Source organism: Sorex araneus, chromosome 1, assembly GCF_027595985.1.
Source record: "Sorex araneus isolate mSorAra2 chromosome 1, mSorAra2.pri, whole genome shotgun sequence".
NCBI classification, from domain to species: Eukaryota; Metazoa; Chordata; class Mammalia; order Eulipotyphla; family Soricidae; genus Sorex; species Sorex araneus.
The window spans coordinates 419,571,911-419,593,329 of NC_073302.1; the positions used below are offsets into that span (position 1 = coordinate 419,571,911).

The 21,419-nt window shown below is 36.9% G+C and overlaps 1 protein-coding gene across 2 annotated transcripts in view; it reads left to right on the top strand.

The window, feature by feature from the left end:
- CPED1 (cadherin like and PC-esterase domain containing 1) overlaps window positions 1-21,419 on the top strand; it is a 320,153-nt gene that overhangs the window by 283,566 nt on the left and 15,168 nt on the right. For both annotated transcript variants that reach the window (XM_055138503.1, XM_004602249.2), the window contains 4 exons: window positions 6,012-6,232; window positions 6,490-6,591; window positions 6,885-6,972; window positions 11,977-12,123. In XM_055138503.1, the coding sequence (XP_054994478.1) occupies window positions 6,012-6,232; window positions 6,490-6,591; window positions 6,885-6,972; window positions 11,977-12,123 (558 nt within the window). The remainder of the gene's footprint in view (window positions 1-6,011; window positions 6,233-6,489; window positions 6,592-6,884; window positions 6,973-11,976; window positions 12,124-21,419) is intronic.

Below are 21,419 nucleotides of genomic sequence, written 5' to 3' on the forward strand. Positions count from 1 at the left end.
CCTTTCATATTTTTCGCTAATTCATAGGCAGGAACATCTGAATGTTGGGTTCAATTTTCCCAGAAGGACATCATGTAGAAGAATATGGTAAAGGTAACTGAAGCAGCCATCAAAATCCTCTTTCCTTTCCTGTATTGTTTCTCTGCTTTTCTCAATCTCCCTCGAAACCAAGTATGTGGCTTTGTGACCTTGCGCCTGAGCTGTAGCCGATGAAATGATAGCACTTGTTCCGTGCTAGATCCCGGAATGTGCTCATAAGAAACCTTCCAGCCCCGTACTCCCTCTCCTAACTGGCAGAGCCCGAAGAGGTCCTCTCTAGAAGCAGTGCACGGTCCAACTCAACTGCCCTGGGCTTCCGCCTGCCCTCCCTGGCCCCACCCACGCCTGTACACCCATAAACACCGCGCTGTTTTCTTGGGAGAGAAGTCAACTTCACTTGTGTTCGGTCACCGTGCCTTTGGGGCCTTAGTTGTTGTAGCACTTAGCCTGTTACGACGAATCCAAGGATTTTTGGCAATGAGAGATTAAAAATGGAAATAAAGATAAACCGTTTTATGGGTTTTTCAATAAGATTATTTTCAAATGAACTCCACACTTCCCCAGAGCCTGAGAACAGGGTGGTGTGAAAAGGGAAAGGAAACTCAGGTCCTTGGCAGCGTTCGGTGACACTCTGCATACTGAGTCTTGGTGGTAGAATAGAGGCAAAGCTTTGTGTTCTGCTGAGATGCTGAGATCCCGAGAGGCTGGGCCTCAGCTTCTGTAAGGCCTCCAGACACAAAGTCAGGCTCCTCTCAGCTCCCCTTTGATGGAGACAGGTTTCCTTCACTGGCCCCGCAGAACCAGAAAAGAGATACTGCACAAAACCGGGATCAGATCTCTAGAGTACAGTTGCCACTAGAATCTATTCCTGCGATGAGCCTTTCTCAACTCGTGCTTAATCCTGATTTACTTAAGCCAGGATTGTGCTACATAAGAAGAGAGAACGTTTATTTAAGCTGATTAGGACTTCATTTCCAGAACTTGCACAATATTTCTAAATAAAAGTGGGTTGTTATGGCCTGTTGCTGTCGCATTATTATCATAAGAAAGGATAAGTTCATTTTCAAAAGTATAAAAAATCAAAAACTATAAATTTCATGAATTGACACTGGAAAATAACTACAGCTTAACTTTTCAGAGCTTTTTTGTTATATGATGATTCATGAATCGTCATTTTAAAACAACTACAGCTTAACTTTTCAGGGCTTATTTGTTACATTCATATAATCAGTTCTCCAAAAATAAGATCACTTTTTGTATGTTGAATATAATTAACTTCCATTAAAGTTGATATGAAATTGTTTCCATTATACAACATACAATATTACAATATTATTGTTAAAAAATGAAGAGAATTGAAGTTCATGATCACAGTTGAATATAATAAATCAATTATATGTTGTTAGACATTTATATTAATACCATTAATTTTGTTTCATTCTGTACACACACAGACTCACACACATATATGTACATATATATGCATATATCTTTTGAGCCATACTGAGCTATGCTTAGGGATCACTCCTGGCAGGCTTAGGGGACCATATGATGTCCTGGGGGTCAAGTCTGGGCCAGCTGTGCAAACCAAACACCCTACCCATTGTTCTATCCCTATGGCCCATGTTATGCAAATATATTTTAATCAAAAGCCTTCAACAGTTTCTAGAAGTGGAATTCTTTTGAAACTGCCAAATTATATACACAAGTTCAAATTTTTTGTTTGCTCATTGAATGAATGAGAACCTGCCTTTGAACTAGGCACTCTGTAGAATGGTGGGAATTCAGTGGTTTAAAAAATGCATAACTATAACTGCATGCTCAGGGTTCAAAGCTTGATTGCCCTGATTCAAAGAACCACCTTCCCCAGCACCTTCTGGTAGAGCCCTGGTGTCTCCTGGCCACCCCTACACAACACCATGTCACCCAAGTAGCAAATAATTAGGCCAGAACCACAAAGCTGAGTATAACCCAGTACCCTGGGCACTACTGAGGAGGTCTTTCTGTTTTTTTTTTAATTGTAATAACCCTCTCCTAAAGTTTGCATCATAATTTGAGAGAGAGAAAGTCCCTGTCTTTAACAGACAACATTGTTAGTGCCTTAAAAATCTTTGGTACTTTGATGGGGGAGAGAATCTATTTTAATCTTTTATTATTAACATTGATTATTTGTACAATTACATTTTATAATTGAATATATCTTAAAATTGACACATTTTTCTTTTTAATTGACTATGCCAACTCATCCTGAGCTTACTAGTAAAAGGTGATCATTTTCTGAGTGAAGAGTTATTTTTAAGTTGTGTGGCTAGTGATAGTTACTTGTTATGGTAATTTGGACTTTTGAAAGTAGAAGTTGACCTTTAAGACAAACAAGCTACAAATTTCCTTTTAAAAAAACCAAACCAAATTGAATGATCTCAAAGATGAAAAGTTGACTGCAAATCATGTGACCCCAAAAACCTCTACCAATTCCTCATGTAATTTTTTAACTGTGGGTTCACTTAAAAGAGCTTATATTTAGGGCCTCGGGAGACGCTCAATAGTAGATCACATGTCTGAGTTTAATACCTGGTTCCTCATGTATCCTCACAACTCCTTTCCCAGCGCTGCATGCAAGAATTGACCCCTCTGAAAATTAATAAAAGTTTTTAATAAACTTATATTTTGAAGCTATATATATATTTAGTTAGGAGTGCCAGTTAAGTTATTCTAAGACCTGAGTCATCTAAGTAATATTCATGTTGCACCTTTATTTTCATTTTATTTATTATTTATCATTTCTTTCATAAATAGAAAGTTGCTTTAGTAAAATGCTAGATCACAAACTCTCTGTGCTTAACGTGTACTGGGGAAAAATAAGTATTGAAAATATATTTGAAGAGCTTTAAATTGAGGCTATTATTTTTTCCATTTTTTATACAATAAAATGAATCATTGGAAAGATTCACGGAATTTTTCTAAGATTATTTGATACTAAATAGTAGTACCCAGGAATTTTAAAATATAACTTTGCCTCTGGTGTGCTTTGGTGGAATATCGAGTAATATATACTTAAGAAATGACTGGAACTCTAGAAAGATTTTTCTCTCAGTAACATGCAACATCAGTTTATCTAAACCTCTCTAGCTCTCTGTAACTCAGTGAAAACACTTGATTTTGCTGGTTTCATCTCCATGCCTTAGAAATAATCTTGATGTTTAAGTACTTGATACTTAAATTAAAGGAACCTGCAAAAAAGTTCTATTTAGTTTGAAGATTTCGTTTATAAGGAGGATATGGAAGTTCTGGTATTAACAACAGAATAGATTTTTATCTCATCAACTTATATGTCCTAAATTTCAGTGCCTCCAAAGATACTGAAATTATACCTAAAGATAATGCCTACAAAGAGATAATAGAGGTAAAATAAGGTCATCTGGATGGCCCTAATTCATGGTGACTAATATTCCTTATAAGTAAAGGAGATACATGCACATGTATACACACACACATAAGCCATGCAAAGACAGAATAAAGAGTCATCTAAAAGTCAATGAAGAGGGCTACTCAGAACAATCCACTTTTATAAAAACTTTGATCATGAACTTACAGTCTGTGAGGAAAAAAAAACATTTCTTTTGCCTGGTACTTTGTCACATTCTGACAAATTATACTGTGACCATAAACAGCATCAAACTAAATTAAATAACGTAAGATGTCAAGACCCCAATTATTGATATTCTTGTTTGAGTTCAAGTATGAAATCACTTGAAATTCTTCTCACTGGATCTGACCGATAATTATTTCTGTTCATTGGCACAAATTTCTGATTTTTGAGAGGTTGTTTTAAAATTAACCACGACACGTTTTGTGTTTCAGATACTAGTAATTACCCAACTCCACTTAACATTCGTTTACGTGGGCTGATCTGAATACAAACTGGACACGCTCTCTGGATTTCTTCACAAAGCTACTCAAGTACATTCCATGGAAAGAGTAAACTTTTGCAGATGCTCACTAAATTTGTCCTGGGTGGACCTGAGTAGTAGTTCCTGAGAAATGATGTCAAAGACTACAGTTAAAATAAGAAAAAAATATATGCATGACTAATGATGAGGGGTGGGGAACTTCAGAGAGCAGGAAAACTACCTAAGGAAAAAAAAAAGTAAACCACATCCAAAGAGTAAAAGAGATTGTCTCTAACAAAAGCCCCTTTGATTGTCAATTTAATAAATATTTTTCAGGTGCATGCATGTACTTTGGGAAAAATTGAAATTTAGAAATTAACCCCAACTCTGACCTTAAATACTTCTTGATATGACATGGGACAGGTGGGGATAGAGGAGAGGCAAAGACACAAATTGCCACAATTTTGTGTAGTCTTTGTTAAAATCTGTGATGGAAATAAAAAGTGTAATGAAACCACAGTGGATAGAGAAAGTCACGCCAACTAGGGCATTGGACTCTACCTGCTTGGAAGGAAGTTTAGGTCATTCCTAAAGCTGTGGAGCATTTACTCGGGTGAGGTTGCATAGAGAGTTTTCTAGGCACAAGGATTAGCACAAAGTAAAACAGGTGTTGAGAACAAATCATGTTCAGCAAAATCATAGGATTGTGACCTGTTTAAATTAGGCAAAGTGTTGAGGGGAGGCATCATTGGTCCTGAACTAGGAGTTAAAGACTTGGATTTGAGTCCTATGATTCCCATTTATTTGATTTTTTTTATTTCAAAATCTCTGTGCCTCACGTTGCTCAGTAGTGAAGTAGAATTATTGAAACCTCTCTATTATAAGGATTAAAATGGGTAATTTGTGTGAAATCCCCAGCGAGCAAAACATAATATAAAATACACAAATTAAAACTTAAGACTTGATTCTGTAGAACACAGGGAACCAGTAAGGTTTTTGTGCATGAAAGTAAGATGACCAGAAACAGATATGTGAAGATATACTTGAGGAGTGGAATGTGTAAAATAAATCAGAGGACAGAATATTATCTGAGAATAAATCAGAAGGCAGAACATCGGGGAAATACTGCAATGGTTTGTTTGTTTAATGTTTGTTTTCTTGGTTTTTGCGTCACACCCAGCAGTGCTCAGGGTTATTTCTGTTGCTGTGCTCAGCATCACTATTGGAGTCACTCAGGGACCAAATATGGTGCCAGGTGTCAAATCCAGGTCAATCATATGCAAGGCAAGTTACTATCTCTTAGCCCCAATAGCTCAGTTTTGAGACAATGGAACCTGAAGCAGGACTGACAGAGATGGTGGGAGCAGGTTAAGTGTGATGGCTGTGAACTCTCCCAGAGAAAATGGCAATAGAATATGCTTCCCAGGGCATAGACTGTTTTCAGAGCATCAGCTTTTAGTTCCATGTTTTTTGCTCAAGCAGTAGCATAATCTCTATTGCAACATCTAATCTGCAGTTTCTCAGTTTTCTTATTTATCAACAAGATTGAAAACTTGTATTACTCTAAAAGCACTAAAATATTCCATGTCTATTTAATTCAATAAAATTTAAATTCATTAAATGAAAGAGGAAAGAGCATAAGGGAAACAGAGAAATGGAAGATTACAAGAAGCATGTTAGTTACCAAAGGATGGTGTATTTGGAAAGGACTGAGCACCACAGGCTTGATGACTGTTTTTTGTAACAATTTGAAAGTCTGGGGGCTGGAGTGATGGTACATCAGGTAGGGCATTTGCCCTGCATCAGCCAACCTGGATTCAATCTCCGGCATCTCATATGGTACCCCAAGCACCACCAGGAGTAATTTCTGAGTGCAGAGCCAGAAGTAACCTCTGAGCATCACTGGGTGTGACCCCCAAAATAAAAAAACAAAATAAAACAAAAACAATTTGAAGGTCTGTCCTTTAAACAATTAAATACATATGGCATGAGTGTTTGACAAGTTACCTATTTTGTAATCTGTCCTATACCGTGGAAAAAATATCAAACTTAAAACCAGGCATGTGTTTCTTTAATTTATAGATCCTGTTTATCGGAGATTCAACCAACAGAGGGATGATGTACTATCTGATCGAAAGGCTGAATGAAACCTTGCAGGAATGGCAGAAAGTGCACGGCACTAAAGTGTATCATAACGTCAACGGTGGGAAGACTTTGGTCAGTTATTCCTACTACCCCCAGTTCTGGATAAGTCCTTCCTTGAGACCAACATTTGAAAAAGCGCTGGAATATCTCTTGCACAGGTACAAAGAAAAGATTGGGAATGACACAATGTCACAATATACTTATGTTTTACTAGCTGTCATAATTGTTTCCTGTGTATCATATGTGCTGAAAAGCTTAAAGACCAAGCAATATGGCTAAAAAGGACCTGGTAATGACAAGGAGGTTCTGTGATCAGGATACCAGACATGGTTCAATGAAATGTGAGGCAATGCTGTTGAAAATGATTACCATCTGTTTCAAGGTAACATATGTTATTTTTCTTTCTGAATTTCAGATCACGTCCTCTGGAGAATACCAGCCGGACTGTATTGGTGGTTGGTGGTGTTCAGTGGCTTAATTCCCATCACCTACAAATTATTCACAAGGTTCTGAAGAGGTAAATTTCAGGACTAGTAATTGTTATTAGTTTTCTAAGAAAAAAGGAAGAGTCACTTTCAATTTCACTATATTTTACCAAGTTTTATAATTTTATAATAACAAAGCAATTTATAACTTAGAAATAAGTACTTATATTACTAGTCCAAATATTAATAGATTTTTATATTCAATCGCAAATGGCTCTTCAGTATCCAAATTTACTTTTTCTATATGTCAAATATGCCCATTGAATCATAAAGCTTTACATACACCAAAACCTTCTAATAATACCAATTTCTGGTTATGTTACAGGGAAAATTTGCTCAATATCCTGGTTATCATCAAAACTTTGGGAATTGGCTTCCACTTACCCGTTGATGGAGTGCATTTCTTAACACAGGTAAGGTTTTTTCTTTTAGACTGTGAGAACTTTGTGATTCCTGTAAAGATTTTTGCTGGCATCTGAAGAATGCATGGCATAATATTTGGTTATATTAATTTAGAAAGGGCATAAAATATTAAGGATCATGATTTCAAATCAAAACTATAGTAATTCCTAGAGCTAAAGAAATTATGAACTATAAATATGTTATAATAATGGTTTGAGTTCTTCCAAGAAACGGAGCACTATATTGTGGTAAATTTTAAAAATGAGAGGGTAGATGACAGGTCATACTTTAAGTATTTGACATCCCACTAATGTTTCATATACCTTTAAAGGCTCATGCTGAAGCCACAAATAAAATTGTCAATACCAATTAATTAGTATTTTGGGAAAAAGAGGCTTAATGACCCTGGTTCTGACTGACTAATTTTGTAAAATATTTTGGGAGTAGTGTTCCCTCTGTTTGGGTATTTATAAATAAGAGGATTTTTGGAAACCCTGAGGAGTTCTTAAAGGTAACAGTAATTAGTTTGAATTCTGGATTGAATTCTCAAAAGGAAAAAGAAAGAGGAAAGCTCTATAGACGAGAGTACCAGCTGTTTTTGCTCAAGGGAGGCGAGTTCTCAGGCAGCTGAGTTCTTGTACAATTGAAGTTATTGCTGGAGGTCCGGTAGTTGGAGATACAGGAAACTGTCCATTTCATATGTAAACTGAGAGTTACTTCATGTCTATATTGAGTGTGTATGGCTGGCTATTCACAGCACAGATCACATAGCTCCCTTTCCTTCCTCAAAATGTTCCTTATCTTACCATAAGATCTGTTATAAAAGCCGGAAAATGATAGAAAGTCACACACAGAAAAGCTTCAAATTCAGACCCTTTGAATCAGGAATAGTTAACAAGATTGAAAATAAATTGATGTGTTGAGTATCTGGGTTAGTTTAAGGGCTTGACAGGGGTAGAGATTAGAAGAGGGATTAGTTTATCATTGCAATCAATTATGAGTTCTATCTCTTTTAATGTTATCCAAAAGCTATGGATCAAGAATGAAATTCCTTCCTGAGGACTCACGTAACACCATTTTGCTTTTTTTCATTGGAATTCCTTACAGATACTGGGGTACCAGTGTCCCTAACATCTATTTAGGTTACTAACTCAGGATCAATTCATCTTAGCGTATAGTAAAAAACTTCTTCAAGACTTACAATGTGTCTACAGGTGTGTAAAATATTCTTCCTACCACCAGGACTTTGAGGGTGCTCAGAAATCTCTAATTAGGAGAAGAGAAAGGGGGAGTAGAAAAAAAGTAAAATAATAAAAATAAAGAGAAAAGAATAATAGTATGTGAGGTGGGAAATAAACCTGAACTTCTTTTTTAAAAAAAATTTTTGTTGAATCACCATGTGAAAGTTACAAAGCTTTCAGGCTTAAGTCTCAGTCATACCATGATCGGACACCCATCCCTTCACCAGTGCACATGTTCCACCACCAAGAACCCCAGTATACCTCCTATCCCACCCCCAACCCCCACCTGTGTGGCTGATGATTTTCACTTTACTTTCTCTCTACTTAGGTTACATTCAATATTTCAACAGGAAACTCACTATTATTATTTGGAATTTTCCCCAAAAAATCAGACCTGCCAAAAAGGCAGTATTGGATAATTTGTTTTCCATTGCTGAGAATGAAGAGTATATGAGGTTTTGAACTTCTGGTATTTTAGTAACTAAGTCCAGAGAAATTTCTGCCAGAAATTGCATCATTGCAAGCTCGTACCTCTGTTTAGGGGCCTTATAAAATGGCGGTCGCCACCGGGGAAAGGAAAAGCCGAGAGAGAAAAACCTTTCCCCTCTCGGGGTGGCATGGGGCCGTAGCTTAGTTCACATTTCTTCAAGAAGCTGCTGGTGCCAAAAGTAGTTAGTTGGCCTCAGGGATCATGGGCGTTCAGGCACGGGGGAGCCACTCGGGTCACATCTCTAAACCTGAACTTCTTATCATATGTTCAGATGGCCATTTGGATGTCCACTCTCTTCTTTGTATCCCTTATTAAGCAGTCTTAGCCCATGCCACCAGTGCATAAACACACATCTTCAGGCACTAATATACACAAACCCACACCACCACTGAGCTCAATCATCAAGTTGAGTATGTGTGAGCTTCTCAAGCTTTCTATGCTCTGTTTCCTCCAGGTCTTTGAAATCACTATTCAATTCCTTGGAACTCACTATCCTGCCATCTCCTCACCTAATTGTTAGTGTAAATTATATTTTCTCTGAGAAGACTTAATTGGTATGCTAGATTCAATTGGCTTCCCCTGCCAGGAGCACTTGAAATAGTGTCTTATGTCCCCAGTCTTGTCACTCAACAAAAACATTATTTGGTTGATGTCTTTTTAGGCTGGACTAATGTTTTCAAAAAGTATGAGAGGGGAAGTCTGCATTGCTCTCTCTTATGCCCCAAATGTAAAATGTAATAGTCAGCATGCAGGAGAGTCTCCAAAAAATCTTATGCAAGAATAGGTGAATGATGCTTTGTTTAATTTGGCTGCTCCCAGATCAACCCCTCAGAACGGAGACATTCATTCTACCAGGCTTCTAGAAGAAAATGGTCTAATGATGCATCACATCTGAATCCAAGTAAAAGTTGCTTTTCACTGCAAAGACTCATAATGCCTCTGCAGAGTAATGACTCAGTCCCTTTTCATTAATATGTACCAACTCAGAAGGGCCCTCCTATCACTAGAAATCCGAATAGGATCAGTGAAAGCCTCTATTGCAACTACACAAAAATTCTACTTATCCCTGTATCTGAATCTTTCTCTGTCACTCTCCTGTTGGTGTTGATCGTAAGAAGGTTCTACTACTACTCTCCTGCGTGAAGAGTTCTCAGAGTTGAATTCCCAGAGAACCAGTCTTTCTCAAGAAAGTGTTCTCTAGAAACTACTTATTATAAAGTTTTATTTATTTTTCATTAGTAGAAACTTAAAGTTGATAAAATACTTGTAACTGTGCCAGAAATAATATTAAGCATCATTTTGATACGAAGCCAAGGACAAAACTTGCATCTGTCTTTTTCCTTCCATATATTTTATCTATGAAATTTTCTGCTTGCTACCATCTTTGAATATCACAGAACAGTAGATAAGCAAGCACAATGGGAAAGACAGAAAACTGGACATACTATTTTTACATCTTTATCTTACAGTTGAATTAATTAATGCAAGTAATTTTTTTAACCTAGTGAATAACATTGATTGCTTTTGCTCCATAGGAGGGGGGAAAAAAAGGAAGCGCAGTTTCCACTCCTGTGGAAACAGCTATCATGACAGAGTTATCCAAGTAAACGGTTTTATTAGAGTGAAATCTTGGGAAGAATAACAGGAAAGATGTTGGGGCAGACAGAAAGAGCAATAAAACACAGTCCCCAACCCTATCACCCAACCTTACATTCCATATTTTGTGTCGTCTATGTACAACAAAGTGTATCTGACTATAATGTGTTCGATGTGAAGGGAATTGAGGAAGGATGGAAGAGGTAGGAAGAACCTCAGACTGTAGGTTAGTTAGAAAAAGTCTTGGTCATGTCAATGATGCATCCTGGAGTCAGAGAATCCCTCTTCTCAACCTCCCCTAGAACACACCACTTAAAGTTATCAGTGCCATAGACTTAGAAAGGGAGGGGGGATTTGATCCCTAGAAGCAGTAGCTAAGCTTTATCTCGGTTCAACAGCTTCCTGAAGCCTGCTCCCCTTTCAGTACCTCCCCTTTCCCATCCAGCAGGCAAACCTCACTCTCTCAGCAACGCCTTTGGAAACCTTCTCTCCAGCTGCCCCTCTGGCCCTGGACAGTGTTCCTCTTCTTTCTATTAACCCTGAACTTGGCATATTTATCTCTAATAAAGGACTCTCACCTTAATTTTTCCCTACTTGTTTCTGCTGTTCTGATGCAGTATCTTATGAGCAGGGACCATAATCTCTTTATCTTTATATTCTGACCCTCCGCATGGAACTAAGCATACCTTAGATGCTAGTTAATATTCAAATTTTCAAATTGTAGGAAACTGACAGGTAGGGATAATATTCATGATTTCAAATTGAGAATTTTTGATTTTTGATGTGTTACGGGTTTGCAGTGGTCAAAAAACCTACTTCTTATAATAAAAAATCCAAGCCATGCATTGCTATATACATATATATAGTTATTGTTTTATAGATACATAATGTTGTTTACATTTATATTTAGATATGTTTCTTTTTGTTGTTGCTTTTAGAGAAAAAAAGTAGTTTCTTGAGGGAGGCTACTAATTCGGAGAGCCTCAAATTCTCTAGAGAGAGAGAGAGGTGAAAGATCAAAAAGTAAAGGAAATTCATGCCCTACAGAAGTTACAGGCAACTTCCATGGGAAATGCTGTCAAGTTCAGACGCTTTTAAAGTTGGGATGCGGATGACCCTAGGGATGGAATTTCATTCTAGATGGAATGAAAAACCTTAAAACCTGATCCTTGGTGGAAAACTTGCCTCTGTGTGGGGAGGGGGATAGGTCCAAGAAAAGGCACTGTGACAATGACCACAAGGAAATGGTCACTCTAGAGGAAGACTGGGTGCTGAAAGGAGGTAAAGTGATATGCATGAAACTATATCTGCAACGGTGTTGCAAAAATACAGAGCCTAAAAGGAAAAAAGAAAGAAAAATGGGCCTGCCATTGCAGCAAAGTGGGAGGGTGGGAGGAAAATTGGGGACAATAGTGGCGGAAAGTGGACTGTGGTGAAGAGATTGGTCTTAGAACATTGTGCACAAGAAACCTAGTCATGAATAAATTTATAACTTTGTAATTTATGGCTATTTAATATAAAAAAGAATGCAGTAAAAAAATTAAAAAATTTTAACCTATCTGCATCTGAGAAATGTATATTAAATTCTCTCACAACAGAACCAATATCGTTTACATGATTTCCACCTGGCATGTGTCATAAAACATTCTCTATTAATAAATTTAGTATTCTTCTACTTTGGAATACAGGGTGAAGTCCGGAACTTATGGAAAGAAAATGTCATTATTCTGGATGCTGCAAAAAAGTATGGCTATGAAGTGGTTGACACGTTCAGTATAACAATGGGACGATACAAAGAGTTTTTGCAGGGGAAGTGTGGGTGTCACTTCCATGAGGTATTTATGCTGCTTTCTGCTTATCGTAGCTTTTTATATTTTAAATTTTCTTATTGCATCTTTAAATTTCAGCCTTATGTTTGCATTTAAGAAGCTATGTCAAAAAGAAATTCAAAAGAATGACATATTCACCATCACTCAGTCAAAGGAGTTAGCAATCTCAAATCTATATTATACAGTATAAGGTGTGAAAAATTGCATTCTTGTCGGAAGTTATTAACTAGTATCACTAATCACCACATGTGTGAGCCTTGTCTTATTTAGTAGACTCAAACCATTCCATCAGAAATTGTGCCCAAATAAATTGAAAAGCATCTTTAGTGGAATCAACTTGCAAATCAAGTGTTTAATTGTGCTAATTGATTTTAAAACATTCTATCATTGTTTTATCGAATACATTATAAGAGAATCTGTATTTTGAATTTTGAATTATTTCTGCTTTCACGGTGAAAATACTTTATTTTCTACATGTCTCGGAAAGCTACCGAGAGTATCACACCCGTATGGCAGAGCCTGGCAAGCTACCCATGGTGTATTGGATATGCCAAAAACAGTAACAATAAGTCTCTCAACGAGAGACGTTACTGGTGCCCACTCAAACAAATCAATGAACAACGGGATGACAGTGACAGTGACATGTCTATATTTTATATAAACTTTAATAAAATAGGCTTAGATTATAAGATGATAGTGGAAAGGGATTTTATCTTCTTCTAACCTGTTCTTTCAAACCTTTGCCTTCTACTCAAATAAAACCCTGATAAGTCTCATAATTTTAAAACCAATTTCAGATAGTTGAAGAAGCCCACCACTTTGAAACAGATTTAAAACCAATTTCAGATAGTTGAAGAAGCCCACCACTTTGAAACAGATGAATATTACCCCAGTACTAAAATTTGCCAGTCCTGTGTTACAGTTCCCTACAATTATTTCCTTTCCCCAATTCAGATCTTCTTCAAATTCAAAAATCCCAAGGTGCTAAAAGAGTGGAATAATTTTGTTTTGTGTTTTATTCTATAGCCCCACCTTGTTCTTCAACTCTTCTCTTTCTTCCATGGATCAGGTTAGAGAAGAGATGCTGATGGCAATAAGTCTTAGTTGATTGACATAGGCAAAATTCATCATGTGCTCTCTGTGTCCAGCATACTAATTCTTAGAGTGTTTTGTGAACGTCCTTGATGACCCTCCCCCACTGAGGCCTACATAGTAGCTTCCTTTGATGCAAATAATGTAATTTTTTTGTAGTATCATTTCTTCCCTGTGCCCTGGCTTCTAACTGTACATTATTCTTTTGGGAGTCATGTTATCCCTCCAAGCATCTTCAAAAATATTCAAAATAGTACTAACTCCTTAGTTACTCACATTTGGTAACAGAAATATTCAAGTACCTTGCTCTGATGTTGCTAGAAATAGTTCCCACTGTAGCTCTCTTTGCCTTTATTGCTCTTAACGTTGATCTCACATTGGTAATTGCTGTGGTAAAATAATGCACCAAGAGGGAGGAAGACAAAAAATCATTTAGAGAATTCTTCTGTAGAAATTCTCTTTCTTCATTTCCTTATTAATTTTATGAGACAAGGATTTGCAAAACTGAATTCTGTCCATGCTTTGAAAAGTTTACACTTGTCCAGATACTGCTATAGACTGGAATCTAAGGCTATTTAGGTATTGTTGTTTGCTCTAGATATCAAAGATTTCTTTTGAAACTCTGATTAAGGGTCTTATTTGATCATGTGCCAGATTATTAATTCATTTGTTCTTTCTTGAACAGCCCCTAACTACTGCTTACTTTGGGCTGGGGAGGTGATTCAGTAGTAAAGTTCTTGTCTTCGGTATGGAGGACGTTAGAGTTTAAACCCTAGCTCTATGATGGGGGTGCGGGAACCCCTTAAACTCAAAATTCCTGTTAGTAAGACAGGATATAGTCATTAGTTGATTGATTGGTGAGATAGCAACTAAAGATTGTTTTCTGACTCTGTTTTTCAATCCTCACCTGATTATTAGACTCAATCTTGTGTCCATAATTTTGTGGATATTCCCAAATTATTAACATTACACTGGTCAATATAATCATGTTGACATATTGTTACACTTTGGTGCTTTAGAAGTCTAAAAAAGAAAGAGTCTTCCCATGACTTTTAGCATGATTCCAATTAAAAACAGAAGCTTCCCTGCCCACATGATTGTTTTTGCCATAGCAACAGACAGTTAATATTAAGAGTTGTGAAACTGGGCACTACAAAAAGACATTGTGAACCATCAGAGTTAAAATATTGTATTATGATTATAACTAATAGAAAACATACATAATTTTCATAATAATGACTTAACCATGTCAGGCAAAATTATTTCACTTAGTTGATTTTGTATTTTCTGTGCACATATCACATTTAATCACTGCACTGTATCACTGCCATCCCGTTGCTCATCAATTTGCTCGAGCAGGCTCCAGTAACATCTCCATTTGCTCCTGTCGCATTCAGGGAATGAGGCCCTTTATTGTTACTGTTTTTGGCATATCGAATATGCCACAGGTAGCTTGCCAGGCTCTGCCATGCGAAATTTAATCACTGTTGTCCCATTGTTCATCGATTTGCTCGAGTGGGCACCAGTAACGTCTCCATTGTGAGACTTGTTACTGTTTTTGGCATATCGAATACACCACAGGGAGCTTGCCAGGCTCTGCTGTGCGGGCGGGACACTCTCAGTAGCTTGCTGGGCTCTCCGAGAGGAGTGGAGGAATTGAACCCGGGTCAGCCGTGTGCAAGGCAAACGCCCTATGCGCTGTGCTCTAGTGTTTAATTAAATGTCACATTTAATAGTGTTTTTAAAAATTCTATTTATAATGGGTTCTATTGGTAAGCTACAAAGGTATCCCCCAGATCATCTAAGTTGATTGATTCTGGAGCAGTGTTATTTATTTTTAAGTTTTCATGTTGAGATTAAATAAATTTCTGGGGGCTTTGTCTTTTCAGTTACATAGATCTGTAAGATCATCTTTTCAACTTACTCCCTTCACCACAAAGTCTCTAAACCTATGCATCACTTAGGAATGCTTGTTGCTTAACTCTTAAACAATTTGTATCACTTGGGCCTAAAGAAGTTTTTAGTGTAGATGTTCATATTTTAAAACTTTCTATATCATAACCCAATATCCTGAATCGCTGTTGGCTTATCTAAACCAATTAAGAATTCCTTCATGCTGCCCACAAAAGACACTTTGCTAATGAATGTAGTCGGTCAGGACAACATTGATTATTGATCCCATGAAAACATATTTAAGGATATAAATTCATCAATAACATTCCTCTTGTTGTGCTCATCTTATGAGCACACAATGAAGCTTGTTATTCAATGTAAAAGAAATATAATCATCTGTATTAGAACCATAAGAAGTTGAGTTTGAGAGTTTTGTGTCTTCTTAGTGTTGAATTAAGCCATTCTCACAGTCAATTCACAGATAACCGAGAGGAACTGGTGTAATTGCTACTGAAGATCTTAATGTGTGTTCTTCAGTTTATGGTGAGAATTCAAATGCAGACATAACAAACCGTTAGTGGGGTCTTGTTGCAGAAGGTGAGATCAAAGGTCTCTGGGCAACACTTTCATCTGTGAAGCCACTGACACTATGTTGCCACCACAAATCTATAAACAATTTCCCAACTGGTGAGCATCAATTTTGACTAAAATATTCCTGCTGATTAGAAAGGCAGGTGTTCCTCTTTATGGGTAGAAATGGAATTTTGTTTTCCCATGTTTATACAGTACAGCAAACAGGATCCAGGTAGCTAGTACACAAAAGTGGTTTTGGATGGAAGCTTTAGTTATGTGGCAAACATTTTCCTGTGAACAAGCTAAAACCTGGAAATGATGCAACAATATTATCAGTTCGAACCTGGCTGCAGAAGAACAAATGCACAGCCAATTGTTATGTAATTATTCATTAGTCTAATCAATTGTACATACCTTTTACGATCTCACGTATCTGGCAGAGTGGCAGAAGTAATTCAGTTTTTTATTCAATTCAATAATAAATAAACAACAACAAACTTTTTTGGCAATGCTTTCCAAGAGTAATACCTGCTGGAATCCTTTAATTCTGGTACCAGGGAAGGATAAGATTTTTAAGGGTATTTTTTTCAGATATAATGTTCTATTATTATTTAATTCATCTTATATTCTTAATTATTTAATCTTAACTTTTAAAAAGCCTGTATTTTCTTGGAGTTTTATGCTAGAAGCCTAAAGTTTTTCTCTTTTCCCTTGAAACTTTGAAAGTTATTTTGGATCAAGAAAGAAAGCTAAAAGCCCTTAAGTTCATGTAGCTAAAAAGTCTAAAGGATAAAGAATAACTGACTAACCTCCCCCCCCACACACACCAATATTTCACTTGTAGAGAAGGTCACAGAATTTCCTATCAACATGGTTATTTTTTAATACATTATAGCACTGCACTGTAGCACTGTCGCCCCATTGTTCATTGATTTGCTCAAGCGGAAACCAGTAACATCTCCATTGTGAGACTTGTTGTTACTGTTTTGGGCATATCAAATATGCCGCGTGTAGCTTGCCAGACTCTGCTGTGCGGGCAGGATACTCTCAGTAGCTTGCCGGGCTCTCATAGAAGGATGGAGGAATCTAACCTGGGTGGGCCGTGTGCAAGGCAAACACCCTACTTGCTGTGCTATCGCTCCAGTCCAATACATTATAACAAAAATTTAATTCAACTAAACTGCCGTGTATATGTAAGCATTGTACTAACCACCATAAATGGAAGAACATTCTGTAGGACTTTGATAAGAATCTAAAACCCATCATATACCCAAAGGGAAATTAATATACCCTTTAAATTTTCTTCTCTAGCATTTATGAATTCCTTCCAGTACACTATAATTTATACATTAGAGTTATTCTTTCCCTCTCTTTATTACTCTCCAGACCTGTAACAACCCCAGCCAGTGAGAAACCAATATTTCTTTACCTCCTAAATGTCTTCTAAGTCTTTCCCCTTATACTCTGCTCTAATATCTTGACCTTGTTTATTTATTTATTTATTTTTACTTAATCAGTCAGCATTATTTTATGGAATCAGTTCTTTATGTTGCAATTGTTGTTTGTTTGGACACAAATAGATGGGGGAACAATACTGGTGGTATTCATAGCCTACTCTTGGTGTCATGCTCCGGGGATGCTTGGTGCTTGAACATAGACCTAGTGTGCAAAGCATGTGCTCCAGTCCTATGAGCTAACTACCCAAGCTGGGAGACTTAAGATGTGTAATATTTCACAGAGCAATAAAGATATATTCTCTGACCCCAAGTTATTATAGTTGGAGAGACAGATGAAAAAAAACAATTATGAGATAATATGTTAAATGTTAACCCTCTCCTTAAAAACTCTTCGAGTTGATCATTGAAGGATAAGAATATACTGAACCAAGATAAGAATTATGGTATAATGGTCATTTAGATCCCAGGGCACAATAAGAAGCAAAGTTTTGAAATAATCTGATATTCACAGGGAATCACAAGAAATTCTGTGTACTATAGAATATCAAGTATGAAAGGGAAATGAGTAATGTTGGCTAGAGCCAAATCACGGTAAACAAAGCTCCTTAGATAACGGAGAACAAATGAAAGGTTTGAAAGAGAGAGATTATATCATGGAATTTTTTATTCCAAAGGAGAATTGATACTAATAAGGAGGAAACATTTGAAGAGGTATAAGACTTATACCTCTTATACCTAAGAAATTATAATATTTTTTGGAAGTTAGGCAAGAGGTAATAATAGCTCACCCAAATTATGACAAAGACAATAAGAATACAAGTGTAGTAGGGGAAAAGCAAGCTCTAATTACAAATATGTGTTTATGTGTGTGTACATGTGTGCATGCATGTGTGTGTTATGGAACTAATAAGAATAACCAAAGATTATTCCTAACTCTGGTGACACATTAGAGAGCTTAACCAGCAACTGAGAGAATACTTGAAAAGGTTACAAGTTCAGGAGAAGATAATGAGTTCAGTTTTAAACATGTTGACTTTAAACTCAACATGTTGGCTGTAGAACATCCAGCTGAAAAGATCTACCAGGCAGTTGAGTGCACAAATCTGAAGCTTGATGGACATGTTAGGGCTCGAGTTAAAGAGCTATAAGTCATCAAAAAAGCGTATAAAAGTTTAAACCTGGAAAATACATAGAGTAAGTAGGGGGACATTGGTGCTAGGAAATGTACACTAGTGGAAGGATGGGTTTTGGAATACTGTATGATTGAAACCCATGAACAGCTTTGTAATGTTCTATCTCATGGTGATTCAATTAAAAAAATTAATTAATTTAAAAAAAAAAAAGAAAAAGTGAGTAGAATAAGGAAAAAAAGAGTTAAAGGGTTTTTTAAACAACAATATTGAAGCAAAGTTTGAAGAAATGGAATAAATAACTGACTTTGTAAATATTCAAATAGATTTGAGTAGATATTAGTATCATAGAAGACCAAGGAGTGAAAATATATAAGCAGATATCAAAAAAGAATCAAAGTGTAATAGAGGTTTTTAATAGTCAGATTGTTCAAAGTAATAGAAAAATAATGAGAAGAAAAGTGATGCCCTTTCTGCCATATTGTAAATACTTGCATTAAAATATTAGAGCAAGAAAGTCATTTTTAAAATAATAAAATGAATAAATAAAATAAATGAGAAAAAGAGTACTAGCAAAGCGTTACAACTTACAATAAAAACAATAAGAAAGAGACCAATAAAAGTGGTCCAATGACAACTTATAAGGGGTACATCTTTGGTATACTTGAAAACAGAGAGGAAATAGCCAACGAATGGTAAACAATGTATTTATGTAAGATTTAAGGAAGGCTCTGATGACGTGGGAGAGGATTATCAATTAGGAAGGTACTGGCAAATGAACAAGGTGGGTTTTTCCTCTTCACTGTTACAGACTATTGCCATGTTTTCATCTCAGTGTCTGCTTTCAGCCACTCAGATCCATCCCTCACATACTGTCCTTCACATAATGTTTATATACTTAGAAAGTGATGTGATTACTTAAAATCTTCCAATTGTTCTCTGATGAAGAGCAGTCACAGAATCTTTTACTGTCCATTTTTCCTGCATTGATTTTCCAGGAAAGTGACTCAAGTCTTCTCTAGAATAGTAATTGGTGCTATGGCTGGTGATATATCACAGAGATGGAAGTGCATGCTGTGTAGTAACAGGACCCAGTTTGATTCGCATCACCATATGTTATGCCAAGTATCACTAAGTATGGTCGTACTGACCCCAAAGCCCCACAAGTACCTGACGATCTCTGGTACTGTGGGGTCTAACTGCACCTCGTACATTGAACTGTCTAGCCCAGTTCAATGGGCTGTTTCAATAGAAGGTCCTTCCTGGAGAAAAAATAATGTTCATTCCACAGTTTATGAATAAATTCTAGTCAAGTGAACCCTAACCTATGCAACAGGCAGATTAAATTAGAGATAAGTGTTTAGGGAAAATGAATTCATTAGCTGTCAAAGAACCCAGTCTTTTCAAAGATGGCTTGGGATAACACAGTATCAAATGATAGTAAGACCAGCTAACGCAGGGTCTCAGTCTTAAGAATGGAAGTTACATTAAAAAATGAACAAAGAGAATGACAGTATCACAGTTGAACTGGTATTTTGATGTTCCAAAACAGCTAGCTACCCTCCCATTCTCTGCAGTACTAGAGCCTAGAATGCCAATAAAGCTAAGAAAGACCATGGGAATCTCTCACTATTCTTTGAAATAAACTCTCATTTCCAAGAATTAGCCCCTAATCTTTCACCAAAGCTATGCTTATATGAACTTTGAACTGTCTTGATTAACATTTCCTACTTTGTGTTCTAATGTTCTAGCCTGATGAAAATAGGTTTTCTGTTTGAGAAATACTGAATACTTCTTGTTTTTGTTTTGTTTTGGGGGCCACACCCAGAGTTTACTTCTAGTCCTGCACTCAGGGATCACTCCTGGCTGTACCTGGGGAACCATAAACGGTGCCAGGGTCTGGATGTTGCTGGTTTGCATGCAAGGCAAGCTCTGAGCCTGCTGTACTCTCTCTTTGATTTCTGAATACATCTGCATTTACAAGATTATCAAGAAATATGAGTATATGAAATAATTCCCAAACTTTCTTATAACAAAGAAATAATTATGTTTTTTTAAATTTATTTTGTTTTAATTTATTGAATCACCATGAGATAGTTACAAGCTTTCATGTTTGGGTTACAATCACACAATGATCAAACACCCATCCCTCCACCAGTGCACAATTCCCACCACCGATATCCTGGGTATACCTCCCACTTTCCCACGCTTCCCCTGCCTCCATGGCAGACAATATTCCCCATACTCTCTCTCTCTCTCTCTCTCTCTCTCTCTCTCTCTCTCTCTCTCTCTCTCCTTTTGGGCATTATGGCTTGCAACACAGACTCTGAGAGGCCATCATGTTTGTTCCGTTATCTACCTTCGGCATGCATCTCCCATCCCAACTGGTTCCTCCAGCCATCATTTCTTTAGTGATCCCTTCTCTTTTCCATCTGCTTTATCCCCTCTGCTCATGAAGCAGGCTTCCAGGTATGGGGCAATCCTTCTGGCCCTTGTCTCTACTGTTCTTGGGTGACAGCCTCATGTGATGTTATTCTATACTCCATAAATGAGTGCAGTCATTCTATGTCTGTCCCTCTCTTTCTGACTCATTTTACTTAGCATGATACTCTCCATGTCTATCCATTTATAAGCAAATTTCATGACCTCATCACTCCTAACAGTTGTGTAGTATTTCATTGTGTGGATGTACCAAAGTTTCTTTAATCAGTCATCTGTTTTAGGGCACTCCGGTTGTTTCCAGATTTTGGCTATTGTGAACAGTGCTGAGATGAATGTATAGATACAAATGTCATTTCTACTGTGCTTTTTTGCATCCTCAGGATATATTCCCAGAAGTGGTATTGCGGGGTCATATGGATGCTCAATATCTAGTTTTTGAAAGACTGTCCATATTGTTTTCCAAAAAGGCTGAATCAGTTGGCATTCCCACCAACAGTGAAAGAGCGTCCCTTTTCCCCACATCCATGCCAGCACTGGTTGCTTTTGTTCTTTTGAATGTGTGCCAGTCTCTGTGGTATGAGATAATATCTTATTGTTGTTTTGATTTGCATCTTCCTGATGACTAGCAATGTTGAGCATTTTTTCATGTGCCTTTTGGCCATTTTTATTTCTTTTTTGAGGGAATTTCTGTTCATTTCTTCTCCCCATTTTTTGA